This window comes from Pelodiscus sinensis, chromosome 11 (genome assembly GCF_052426305.1).
Source record: "Pelodiscus sinensis isolate ZL-2025 chromosome 11, ASM5242630v1, whole genome shotgun sequence".
NCBI classification, from domain to species: domain Eukaryota; kingdom Metazoa; phylum Chordata; order Testudines; family Trionychidae; genus Pelodiscus; species Pelodiscus sinensis.
Genome location: NC_143062.1, coordinates 8,888,814 through 8,901,136, shown reverse-complemented (window position 1 = coordinate 8,901,136; position 12,323 = coordinate 8,888,814). Strand labels below are relative to the sequence as shown.

At 44.1% G+C, this 12,323-nt stretch overlaps 1 protein-coding gene across 8 annotated transcripts in view; it reads left to right on the top strand.

The window, feature by feature from the left end:
- DOCK3 (dedicator of cytokinesis 3) overlaps positions 1-12,323 on the top strand; it is a 541,072-nt gene that overhangs the window by 418,940 nt on the left and 109,809 nt on the right. For all 8 annotated transcript variants that reach the window (XM_089781050.1, XM_089781049.1, XM_089781053.1 and 5 more), the window contains exons 20-23: positions 2,163-2,246; positions 3,714-3,814; positions 6,346-6,427; positions 11,453-11,623. In XM_089781050.1, coding sequence (XP_089637176.1) covers positions 2,163-2,246; positions 3,714-3,814; positions 6,346-6,427; positions 11,453-11,623 — 438 coding nt within the window. The remainder of the gene's footprint in view (positions 1-2,162; positions 2,247-3,713; positions 3,815-6,345; positions 6,428-11,452; positions 11,624-12,323) is intronic.

The window sequence follows — 12,323 nt, the reverse complement described above, 5'->3', positions numbered from 1 at the left end:
GACATTAATCTATAATAGCATTTGAATGCTATATAGGTTGCACCTCTGTAAACCAGAATTCTCTGGCCTGGCAACATCCATGGTCCAAAAGGATCGAGTGTCCTGGCACATTGCAGGGGGTGAGAGTGGCCAGGAGCCCAGGGCTATGCAAGGGTTGGAAGGGCCGGGAGCACAGCGGGCTGCGGGGGAAGGGGCAGGAGCCTACATGCAGCTCAGCTGGGCTGCAGGCAGTGGAAGTAGGAGCTGGTGGGCAGCTCATCTGGGCTACAGGGAGGGGAGAGTGTGGCATCAGCTCAGCTGGGCTGTGGGGGGAGCCAGGAAGCCGCAAGGCAGAAAGGAGCAGCAGCAAGGAATCCAAGGAATCCCCTGGTCTGGAAAAATCCCTCATCTGAGACTAGCCAGGTTCCAAGAGTGCCAGACCAGGGAGGTCCAACCTATAGTTTTTCAGACAAGTTGAAGAAAATAAGTGTATGAAATCTGGGAATTTGAAATCCTAAAACATCAGAAAATCCAGAAACATTCAATAAATCCATCTTGTCCCTGCCACCTATAGCTTCTTTGAGTATTGTCCGGAAGGAGCTCCACTTTACAAGTACATATCCAGGCACTTTCGATCAGAGTTTTTCGTCAGCAGTGTCTTCGTATGCATGCCTGTTCCCTACACATCCTCATTCTCTGGACTGATGACATTTGAGTGAGGAGTGGATCCACTGCAGCTCCAGTTCCTTTTAAACCCCCTTAACTAGAGAGGGAATGTTGCGGTGTCTTCTAGCTTTTATTTTCTTTATTATTTTATTATTGTTTCTTCTTGGTACAAAACTGCCTTTGCCCTTGGACCCTGATTGTCTGCAGCCTCCTTCCTGCCAGACATATCATGGGTCCTCCTCCTTGGAATGGAGCATACCGGCTGCTTGAGAATGTACTACAAAGTGCCACTTCCTCTCGAAGTGTAAGGGCTGCTCTGCCTTCAGGAGCAGATCCAGATAGCTAAGGAAGGACAGACTGAAGTTATTCCTTATGGCACAGTCCTTCAGAACCACCATCACTTCAGGGTATGATTCCCCCTGCATACACCATCACCAGCCTCTCAGAGCATTCCAGTGACGACTTTGGCTTCGGTGAGCCGAAAGAGGGTAGCTTCAGAGACTGTAAAGCCCTCTTGAAAAGAACAGACATCAACCATCCCCATATGTGGTACCTAAAAGAAGGGAAAAGTCACCTAAAGGCCAGGGATTAAGAAAGAAGCATGGGTACAACGAGGCTTCTACCTCTTCTGGTATCAAGATGTTGGCACTCATGAACAAGACTTCAAGCCCAAACACAGCGAAGTCTCATAACAAACAGCCCTGTTCAGCATGGTTGTCATTTCCCATGGAGCCTCCAACACAAGGACTTGAAAAAACTGCCACCAGCCTCTATCCAGGCACCCTCTTCAGGCTTTGTGCATACAGCTCACCCATCCATACTGTCTCCATATGTACCCATATGCTTTGACATTCTGAACCTCAGGTCTCTGAGCACTTTCCAAAAAAGTAGAGATTCAGGGTCATGGTCCTAGCAGCAATAATTCCACCTTTACCGCATCATTAATTGATTTGTGGCCCTCAACATCCACATTATTTACTTCCATATAGCCTTGCATCCTGCTCACAGATCTTCTCTGTGGTTCATGGTCAGTACCAAGTTTTTCCTGCCAGCCTTTCAATCCATGCACCTTCATCACACTTATTGAACATAAGTAGCCTAGTCCAGGCTGTTGTCTGAACTGTACTGACTACAGCTCCTTTGTCCCCGTCTCTGTAACTGAAGCACTGTTCGTAGTCACCTGAAGTGAAGAAGCCATCAGGACAATAATCCAAAGAAGGAGAGGTTGCTTATCTGAACTGGCATTTTTCAAAATGTTTTCCCCCACATGCCCCCCTTTCTCCCTGCTTTGGAATCCTTGTCTCTCCGGACGTTGTTTGAGAAGGTGAATCTGTCCCTTCCCCTTCTTGGCAAGAAGTAACTTTTCTTACATGTAGTAGGGATGAATCTTAAGTGATCTATTCCTACAGAATGGCAGGGCATAGAAATGTAGCAACAGGCACTTGAGAATAAATGCAGGATTTTTGAATGTAAGCAGGATGTATAAATTTAAACCTTGTCTCTTTCTGTCATTTCAGTTTCTGCAAGACATTCTAGACACATTGTTCGTAATTTTGGATGACAACACAGAAAAGTATGGCCTGTTAGTCTTTCAGTCTCTGGTAGGTAGCCTAACTCCCATTAAATTAGCACTTTTCTTCCCCTGGCGGTCAGAATTCCCTGTGCTTCTGTTACCTTACCATCATGCTTTCTTGCTTTCTTGTTACCATAAATGTATGAGAGACTCAGCTGGAGTACCCTTGTACTTTTTTGTAACATCATGGGGCACAAGGAGTAGGATAACCATAGCCAAGATGTGAGGAGAGAGGGATTGTACCCATCAGTAGGGGAGGGCAGGACCGCCCTTAGGATTTATGGAGCCTTACGAAAGGTACTATTAAACTGGTGCCCCTATGCTCACTTGCAGCCTGGGGTGGGGGTGATGATATTTTAGAGATGTGATTGTACAATTGTCAGCAACAGTGACTAATGAAATATTTTAAAACAAAAATTTTAAACTGAAGTCCTGTTGACTTGCATATTAAATTCAGAAACTGACAGTTCACAGGGGTGACAGGTATAATAAGCGGAGGAAGACATGGACTTCCCAAACCACCAGCCTGCCCCCACCCATTCTCCACCTCCAGAATGCGTACTATAGGTGTACTGGGGAAGGAGTATTGCTGCCCCCAAGCACCCACCATCTTTGTGCTCTGGGGCTGAGGAGGCTGGGAACATGCATTGCATGCCATCTTCCTCCCTCCCCGTGCCCTGGGGCTAGAGAGGCTGGGGCCACGCACCATCCTCCCTCCCCATGATTCTGTGGGGACGGGGCAGCTTAGCTCCTGTGGGGACAGGGCCTGGACAGAAGGAATGGGGCTACGGACAGAGCTGGAGACTTGCCTCCCCCAACTCTACCTTCACCCACCACCCATGACAGTATAAACCTGGGATTGGCAGATACCTGCTAAACATCTTCATTGCTATTTGAATGGCTCTTTCACAATTCAGTGTTCTGCTAGTAGGCCGGGCAGACTTTTTCACTTTTAAAAAACATAAACAACAAATGGTTCTGCAGCACCTTAGAGACTAACAAAACATTTCAATGGTATCGTGAGTTTTCATGGGTACAACCCACTTTTTCAGATGAATGGAGTAAGGGATCCAGGGTACAAATAAATAGCAGAAAAGGAAGAGGATGGGGAGGGAAAGAGAAGGAAAAAAATAGTAAATTAGAATGTCTGTGCTAAATGAGGCTAATAGAGTGGGCTGTAAGTACCCAGTGCTTAGCTTTTTATGTCATTAGGATGTGGAATGTAGTGGCCCATTCAGTTCAGGTCTTTGTTCAGACCTTGATTATAGGTGCCAAACTTGTAAACTTGGTTTAGTTTACATCTACCTATTCTGTATATGGGTAAGTATGGCCCTGGAGAAAGGGCAAACAAGAAGTCAGAGGAGCATGTCTGTCTTCTGCATATAAAAAAAAAAGCATAAACATCTGACTGTTTCTTAGCCTGTGTAGCATGTTCATTTAATCCCTGTGATGTGCATTTTAGTATGTTATGGGTTCCCTTCTCTTTCTTCCACAGGTGTTCATCATAAATCTGCTACGTGACAGCAAATACTTCCATTTTCGACCTGTTATGGACATGTACATTCAGAAACACTTTGCGGGAGCACTGGCTTACAAGTAGGTTGTGTTTTGCCATCACTTCAAACAACACAGTAACACTTTCTGATGTTAAGTGGTGTGGGCACCAGAGCCACAGCTTCTCTTCTAGCAGAGTATTCAAAAGCAAACATTCTGGAGGGAAAAAAATGTATCGCATGACCTCTAAATGTAACCACAAAGAAAAGCTGCTAAATATCATCTCAGTCCTAGTCCCGTCTTGGCTAGCAAGGGTTTGGGATGCTGTGAAGTGAGGGAGTTCTTCATGTCACTTAGCAGCTGCTAATTAAGAAGCTGTGTTGATGAGCCCCACAAACATCCAGGCTTCCTTTAATAGAAAGTTGCTGGCTACTTGAGGCCTGCATGAAATTTAAGCAGGGAGCATGGAAATTATTCTTACATTTGTTATCAGGAATGCCTTACTGGCATAAGACTCAGAGCCTCCACTTTAGGCAGACAAATCACCTACTGTTGGATATCTTTTTCTATGGCTAGTTCCAAAGAAGAGGACAAGTGTTCAGATTAAATCAAGGTACAGGCAGTCCCCGAGTTACGCGGATCCGACTTATGTCGGATCCGCAGTTACGAACAGGGATTTTCTCGCCCCGGAGGACTGGAGTGGCGGGACGCCTGGTCCCGCCGCCCGCCTCCTCCGGGGCGAGAAAAGCTGCTCCCCGTCTCCCTGGTCTGCTGCGGGAGCCAGCAGACCAGGGAGACGGGGAGCAAAGCGGCGCAGGACCCGGGGCCGGACCCGCGGCGCTTCCAGATCAGCTGATCTGGAAGCGCCGCGGGTCCGGCCCCGGGTCCTTCGCCGCTTTGCTCAGCGTCTCCCTGGTTTGCAGACCAGGGAGACGCTGAGCAAAGCCGCGCAGGACCCGGGCCGGACCACGGCGCTTCCAGCTGATCTGGAAGCGCCCCAGGTCCAGCCCGGGTCCTCCGCCGCTTTGCTCCGCGTCTCCCTGGTCTGCTGGGGGGGACGCAGCTAGTGCCCCCCCCCAGCAGACCAGGGAGATGTGGAGCAAAGCCCGGGGCCTGTGGTAGAGCAGGTGGGGCGCTGCCGGTTGGTCCCAGCAGCACCCCAGCTACTCTGCCCCAGGAGTCCTGATTCAGCCGCTGCTGATCAGTTTCAGCAGTGGCTGAATCAGGACGCCTGGGGCAGAGCAGCTGGGGTGCTGCTGGGTTGGTCCAGTAGCGCCGAGGAGCGGCCGCGCTACTGGACCAACCCAGCAGCACCCGAGCTGCTCTGCCCCAGGCGTCCCCAAGTTAGCCGCTGCTGAAACTGACCAGCGGTTGACTACAGGAAGCCCGAGGCAGAGTTGCTCTGCCCCGGGCTTCCTGGAATCAGCTGCTGATCAGTTTCAGCAGCAGCTGACTTGGGGACGCCTGGGGTTCTTAAGTTGAATCTGTATGTAAGTCAGAACTGGTGTCCAGATTCAGCGGCTGAATCTGGATGCCAGTTCCGACTTACATACAGATTCAACTTAAGAACAAACCTACAGTCCCTATCTTGTACGTAATCCGGGGACTGGCTGTATTCTGGTCTATGAGATTAAAGGTAGAATATCCATTTCAATAGGGAATTGGAAACTTAATTCCCATTAATACGCAAAAGAGTGGTGAGCCTTATTTTCCAGTATATCACAATGAAGTGTTATTTCATGAGTCAGATTTAGAAAGCAATTATCATCCAGGATTGTATTTTATCTTTCTTCCAGATTGCTTCTTGTGCATAATTTAGTGGCTCTTAAATTGGGTCAAAATAAAGTGAAGACAATAATTGTTCAGCTCCAACATTCTTGGCCCTGGTATTATAGGGGACTCAAGCTACAGTATATTAAAAAAATCTTAAATTGATTAAATTGAAAATGTTCTTTTAAAAGAGACTGGAAACTGTATGTTTGGTACAGGATCACGAAGTACATTGAAGACAGAAAGATGAGAAAGCTGTCTCCCAATTTTTAACAGTCAGTATCATCTTTGAACTAAGAAAAATGTTACTTGCAGTTCTGCTTTCTTCTGATGGGATTGTGTCCAAAGAAACTTATTCTTAAGTATATGTAATACCTCAGGATATTCTAAACAATCCTGTGAACTTGAGGAAAGTAGATAAAGGTATTTCTCTATGGTTTTTATATCAGTTGGTCCCTTCCAGTTTCAAACACTTTCTGAAAATTGCTTACCTTTCTCAGAGCCTTACTCAGATTCCTTAGCCAAAGAAAAATACTTTCTATAAATAGATTATTTTCTTTATTTGAAGTGATCTGTTATTACCTCTTTTTGATTATTTGTCCCTTGCCATCTGAGTTAATTATGGAGGGAGAATTATTTTGTGTCAGAAATTTCTTTTTTACGTTTAATGTACATGTCATTACTGGAAACTTGGTTGTTTAGACTAACACGCCTAATTATTAGAACTGAGTGGAACAGGGGAGCAGATTGCATTTCTTGCTGTCTAAGGAAACAACTGCCAAGTCATTTCAGAAATCCAGGTTTCAGATTTGGCCTGTTTCAGATAATTGCTTGATGTTTCTATCAATGTGTCTCTTACTCAGAGAACTGATCCGATGTTTGAAATGGTACATGGACCGGTCAGCTGAGCTTATACGGCAAGATCATATCCAGGAAGCAATGAGGGTATGTGTTTGTCATAAATATCTGTTTGTTCAGAGTGTCTGTGGCTTTTACACAGCTGAGTCTGCTCTTAAGGCACATGAAACCTGGTCTTGAGCAGACTTCCAGTACTCATTTGTCAAGAACAAATTTCAACATTTTGTCAAAAATTGCTCAAATTCTAACCTTAAGGTGAAATTCACCCTTGTGCAGGAGGGTCAGCACAAGATCTATGCCTCATTAACTCCTACCAAAACTCTGTTTTGTGGATTTAAGTGGTGTTTCTTGTGGGCCATTGGCCTTATTCTTGTCCTCTGCACAATAATAAATTTCACTCTTATAGAAGTAAGATTTTATAATGATTAGAGCACAGAATCTGCAATTCTGTTTTCTATTTCTGGCAGTGACACAGACTGTGTGAACCTCTAAAATATTTTAATTGGGCCTTTGAATGGGCCATGACGAGGGTAGATACCATCCCAGAGGGAATGGACCAGTTGTTAATGATCAAAGTGCAATCTTGAAAGGAAGTGAAGCTTCCCATCCCTGTGTGTGAAATGGAAATAGTTTTTGTACTAGTTCAGTTCCACAGAATATGCATGTAACCCTTCTGGCAGGTAATGCCAGCAGCAGCTATGGCTGGATTCAATTTCTACGGGGGTCCCTTTTCAGCCATTTCACACAGAACCAACTCAAGCCTCCACCCAGTAGCCTGGGAAATTCACACACCTCTGGGCGCCTCTGAGAGGCAGTGCTTCCCCAATCACAAGCACAGAGTCTGAGTGTAGAAAAGAAACTTTTAATAAAAGAGGGAGAGAGGTTACATGGCATTAGCTTGGGAAAATACCACGAAAAGAGTTCATAACCCACCCACAAGTAACCATCCCAGCTCAAATGGATTGAGCAATGCCCTTTGCTTCTCAGGCTCACTAGTCCAACAATGCAAGGGTTCCATTCACTTACCCAAACTTTCTCCATACCCCACTTCAAACGCCCCACTTACAGCTCTGACCAGTCAGGGCAGAACCCTGACACATCACCCTGATGTCTCCTCTCATTGAGCCTGAGGCCATGCCACCTTTGTGCTGCTCCTGTGGTCTGCTTGCTCCGCCTGCCACCACTCCTACCGGCTGCCCGCCAGTTGTTCCCACCAGCCGCTCTGGTGGCTGCAATGGGTCTGGCTCCATGCCAAACCAATGACTTCAGCTCTTAGAGAGTTCAACTCTTTAGCCACCATCTAGGCTAGCAAAAGATTCCAATTTCCACTGGACTAGCAAAAAGACTCCTGATGGAATCTGTTTTAGTTCTATCCTTAGAACAGGGGGAAAGAAACAGGTTGAACCAGTCTTATAGCTCATACCTGGCAGGCATGAAGCAGGCTGGCTCAAACCCTTTCCCCCAACTCAGTACACTCAGCTCTGGAAGGGGGAGGCTTCTGAGACCACTTACAATGATGGTGTCTCTTCTGCAAGCACTGGTGTCCTATTTTACAGTTCCTACATTTAGGGGTAGCATGGTTTGTGACCCCACAACAGCCCAAATTAGTTACAGTACATTCCATTCCATTCTAACAACTGATCCTCCATCAGCCCTGGATGAATTGGATTTACATAACCACACCCCGGATTCTTTCCCCATCCCAGCATGAGCTATATTTACATATCAATAGTTAATTGTCTTGCAGAGCTAAACAACTTCAGCTGGCTGCATTGCAAGCAGTCCTTCAGACCCCTGGCTTACACATATGAAATGCTTTCTTTTTACTACAATTATATTACACCTGCAAGAACACAAGGTCACCGAGGCTGTGTCCAGACTCAAGGGTTTTTTCGAAAAAAGTAGCCTTTTTTTGAAAAAACTTCACCTGCGTCTAGACTACAGCTGCATTCTTTCTAAATTACATCGAAAGAATGCGGCTTTTCTTTCGACGGCAGTAAACCTCATTTCACGAGGAAGAACGCCTTTTTTCGAAAGTACTCTTTTGAAAAAAGGCGTTCTTGAATGCCAACAGGGCTTTTTAGAAAGAGAGCATCCAGACTCACTCGCTGCTTTCTTTCGAAAAAGCGGCTTGCTTTTTCGAAAGTACTGCTTGCAGTCTAGACGCTCTTTTTCGAAAGAGGCTTGCAGTCTAGACATAGCCCAAGAGAAAGAGGTTTACTATAGAAAGGCCACGGATTTTGGAATTTAGAGAAATACAAACTTTTTTCCCAATTGGCCTTTGTTGAACCCAGAGGGATGAAAGTTGACTTCATTGAAAAGATCTCAAATAGAACATTTCATTTTAAGCAGGTCCCACCTTTTTCAGCAGATTCTGGCATAGACAAACAAATATGTTACATTTCTCATAATGACATTTCCAGCTAGTGTACACCTTTGCATTTATGCTATAGTAGCTCAGATGTTTCATTAATTGTGGAAAGAGTGAAACAAATTGTTTCTAATGCTCTGACACAGCTGTGAATCTCATTTTCTTTTGAAGGATGAATAGTTTTATATCAAAGGCTTATAAGGTCAAAGTCCTTTTGTTGATTTCACATTTTAGAGTTTGTAACTTTTTAAAAAAAGAGTAGACCTGTGGCACCTTAGAGAAATATACTGTAGATAGTATCATGAGCTTTTGTGGGCAAAACCCACTTCTTCAGATGAGCTTGAGTGGAGGGAAAAAAGAACATATTACAGTTCATTACTGTGTCTAGATCCTGAACATAAGCTTCAGCTCAGGACCTATTTAAAGCATCTGTAGAGAGCTGGACCATTATTACTACCTGCATCATTTCCATTTGCCTTTGGTAGAAGGTTTCACCCAGCAATAATCCAGCAAAGAGTCCACACTTCTGAGTTGCTATTTCTTTAAGTCCCTACTATTGCTGGACTGGTATAAGACTTGAAGAAAGTGTATTTTATTCTTGAAAAATTACTTTTTCTTTATTTCTCTGTATTAGTCTGACAGTCTTTCTGTGTGTGGAGCTGGCAGCAGACTTACACTTACAGTCCAAAACTGCTGCATGAGAGCTGATGTTCCTGTGGGCAAAAATTGCAATAGAAGTCTGAAAACTGATCAAAAATAGAATATTATTGTCTGGTGGAGCTCTTTGGTGGGACGTATTCATCAATGGTATATATTGTACGGGGGGGTGCAAATTAAAAGGAAGTTGAACTGACCCAAGAGATCCAGGTTTCCACTGTTCCAAAGATAATGGAGGACTTTAACATTGTGACTTCTCAGGTTGTGCTGGGACTATTGATGAATCTCATTTTCTACTTCTTTGTCCTTAAAATTAGTCCACAGATTTCTACAAACATTAGTCTTACTGGCTCTGGTAAATCTTAGAGAGCTCATCCTGGAACTCACGCTAGCTGACCAGACAAGATTCATGATGTGGGAATGTTAAAGAATTCCTGCCTGTCACAGGCACAAAGGCTGTGTCTACACTGGCATGAATTTCCGGAACTGCTTAAAACGGAATACTATTCCGTTTTCAGTTTTTCCGGAAAAGGAGCGTCTACATTGGCAGGCTGCTTTTCCGGAAAAGCCCTTTTTCTGGAAAAGCATCTGTGGCCAATGTAGACGCGCTTTTCCGGAAAAGAGCCCCGATCGCCATTTTCGCGATCGGGGCTTTTTTCCTGAAAAGACTACTGGGCTGTCTACCCTGGCCCTTTTCCAGAACAGTGTTCCAGAATAAGGACTTATGCCTGAGCGGGAGCAGAATAGTTTTTCCGGAATAGTGGCTGATTTTGTACAGTAGAGCATCGTTGCTTTTCCGGAAATTCAAGGGCCAGTGTAGACAGCTCGCAGCTTATTCCGGAAAAGCGGCTGATTTTCCGGAATAAGTAGCCCAGTGTAGACACAGCCAAATAGTTTTCACCAGCAGGGACTTTAATGGTGTTTCTGTGCCAGTTGTGGGGAGCTAACCTATCATTTGCTTCCTTACACAATATAACTATAGGTATCTGGTCTGTGAGCACTTCAGCCAGCACCTTAGTCATGCCAAAGTGGAAAACTGAATGGAAGGGGGAGGTGCATATCTAAGCAAAATGGCATTCAGTTCTACCCATTTTCTCAGCTAGCTGTGAATCCTGTGATTACTCTTGCTGACCATGCTGAGCTGGTTAGCATAACAAAGGGTGCACTATGATAATATATTTTACTTAAACTAACACTTAGCTCACCCCTAGAATCCATCTCAACCACTTGATAGAATTATAGAATCATAAAATACAGCCAGTTGCCTTGTTTAGATTAGTGTTTTTAAAAATGTGATAGGCCACGTCTCTACTTGCAGGAAGATCAGTGCCGCGGCAGTCAATCTTCTGGAGTTTGATTTAGCAGGTCTCGTAAAGACCCACTAAATTAAACACCGACAGCTCTCCTGTTGACGCTGGTACTCCTACTCCGCACAAGAAACAAGGGAAGTTGACAGAGCGTTTCTTTCGTTGGCCTCCCACTGTAAGGAGGTTGTTGAAGCTCCGCTTAAAGTACATTGACTCCGGCTACGTTTTTTTTATGTGGTTGGAATTACAAACCTTAAGCCAACTTAGCTCAAATACTAATAGCAGTAAAGCTGCAGCCACAGAAGCTAACCTGTGCAGCTTCAGCTTCACTGCTATCTTTTCTAGTAAAAAAAGATACATTCTCAACTCAGGTTAATTAACTCAAGGAAAATCCTGTTGAAGACAAAGTAGTTTGTACTTCTCATGTGAATTAGAAAGTTGACTGAAAGACTGGGCTCCCTTATAATTTTTAGCTCAACCAGCTAACTTGCCTGAAAATTACCTACTGCCTTACTTTCACTAGCATTTTGCTTTAATTTAGTTACCTAATTTTGCCTAACTTCAGAAGAACACACCTTTTATTGTAGTGACAGTGAACACTGAGCTACAAGCAAATTGTACATAACAGTATTTTTTTACACAACCTGTTTTTCTTTCCCTGTTCTCCGTGACTGAAGAATTCCATTATTAATAATGTTATTACAATCTGCCTGGCTTGCTTTAAAGCTTCCTTATCTCTCTCTCTTTGTTACTCTCATTCCTCTCTTACTCATTAAGGCTTTGGAATATCTTTTCAAGTTCATTGTCCAATCTCGGATCCTTTACTCCAGAGCTACTTGCGGAATGGAAGAGGAACAATTTCGTGCCAGTATCCAAGAGCTATTCCAGTCCATCAGATTTGTTCTCAGCTTGGACAGCAGGAGTTCAGAGACTCTCATCTTCACACAGGTTAGCTCTTTTTCTATATGTGAATACAACTGGCAGTGCAGAGGCTGTTATTTTGTGTACAATCAATGTATTCATCTGATAGTTCTGACATAATTTTTTTCTCTTACGGGCTGATTTTATGTAATGAGTGACAGTTGCACAGTAATTTTGGACAGTAAATCTGCCCCTGTTCATAATGAAGAGTAGCTGGGCAGTTTTACAGTGAAGGGAGACTAATGTATTGTCATGTTGTGTGGTTAGAGTAGACCTTCCTTATTCTTTTTTATGTTAAGTGTTTCATTCATAAGTATGTCTCAGAATTGGCTCAGAGGAACTTCAATTCCTTTTTAGTCACAGAGAAAAGTAACAGCTCAATTCAATACAGTAGGTCTCAGCAGCTGCATAGTGGAAAAGTTTGATTGGTGTATAGTTAACAAGTAGGAAACCATAGAAAAATGTAGCATCCTCAGTTTAACCACGACTGCTGGAATCAATTGTGGATTCACTACAGCCATATTATGATATCCTTAATGAGGTTTGGTAGCACCTTACTCTGCAAATAGTCCCATTGACTTCGGTGGGACTTCACATAGGAGAAGACACTCCTCTGTGTAAGTGGGGATATCCCAGTTTGGCTCTGAGTTATTATAAGGATCACTATACTAATATTTAAAATTTTACATTTTAAACAGTAGGGTCTTTTGCTATATGTACATTCCCC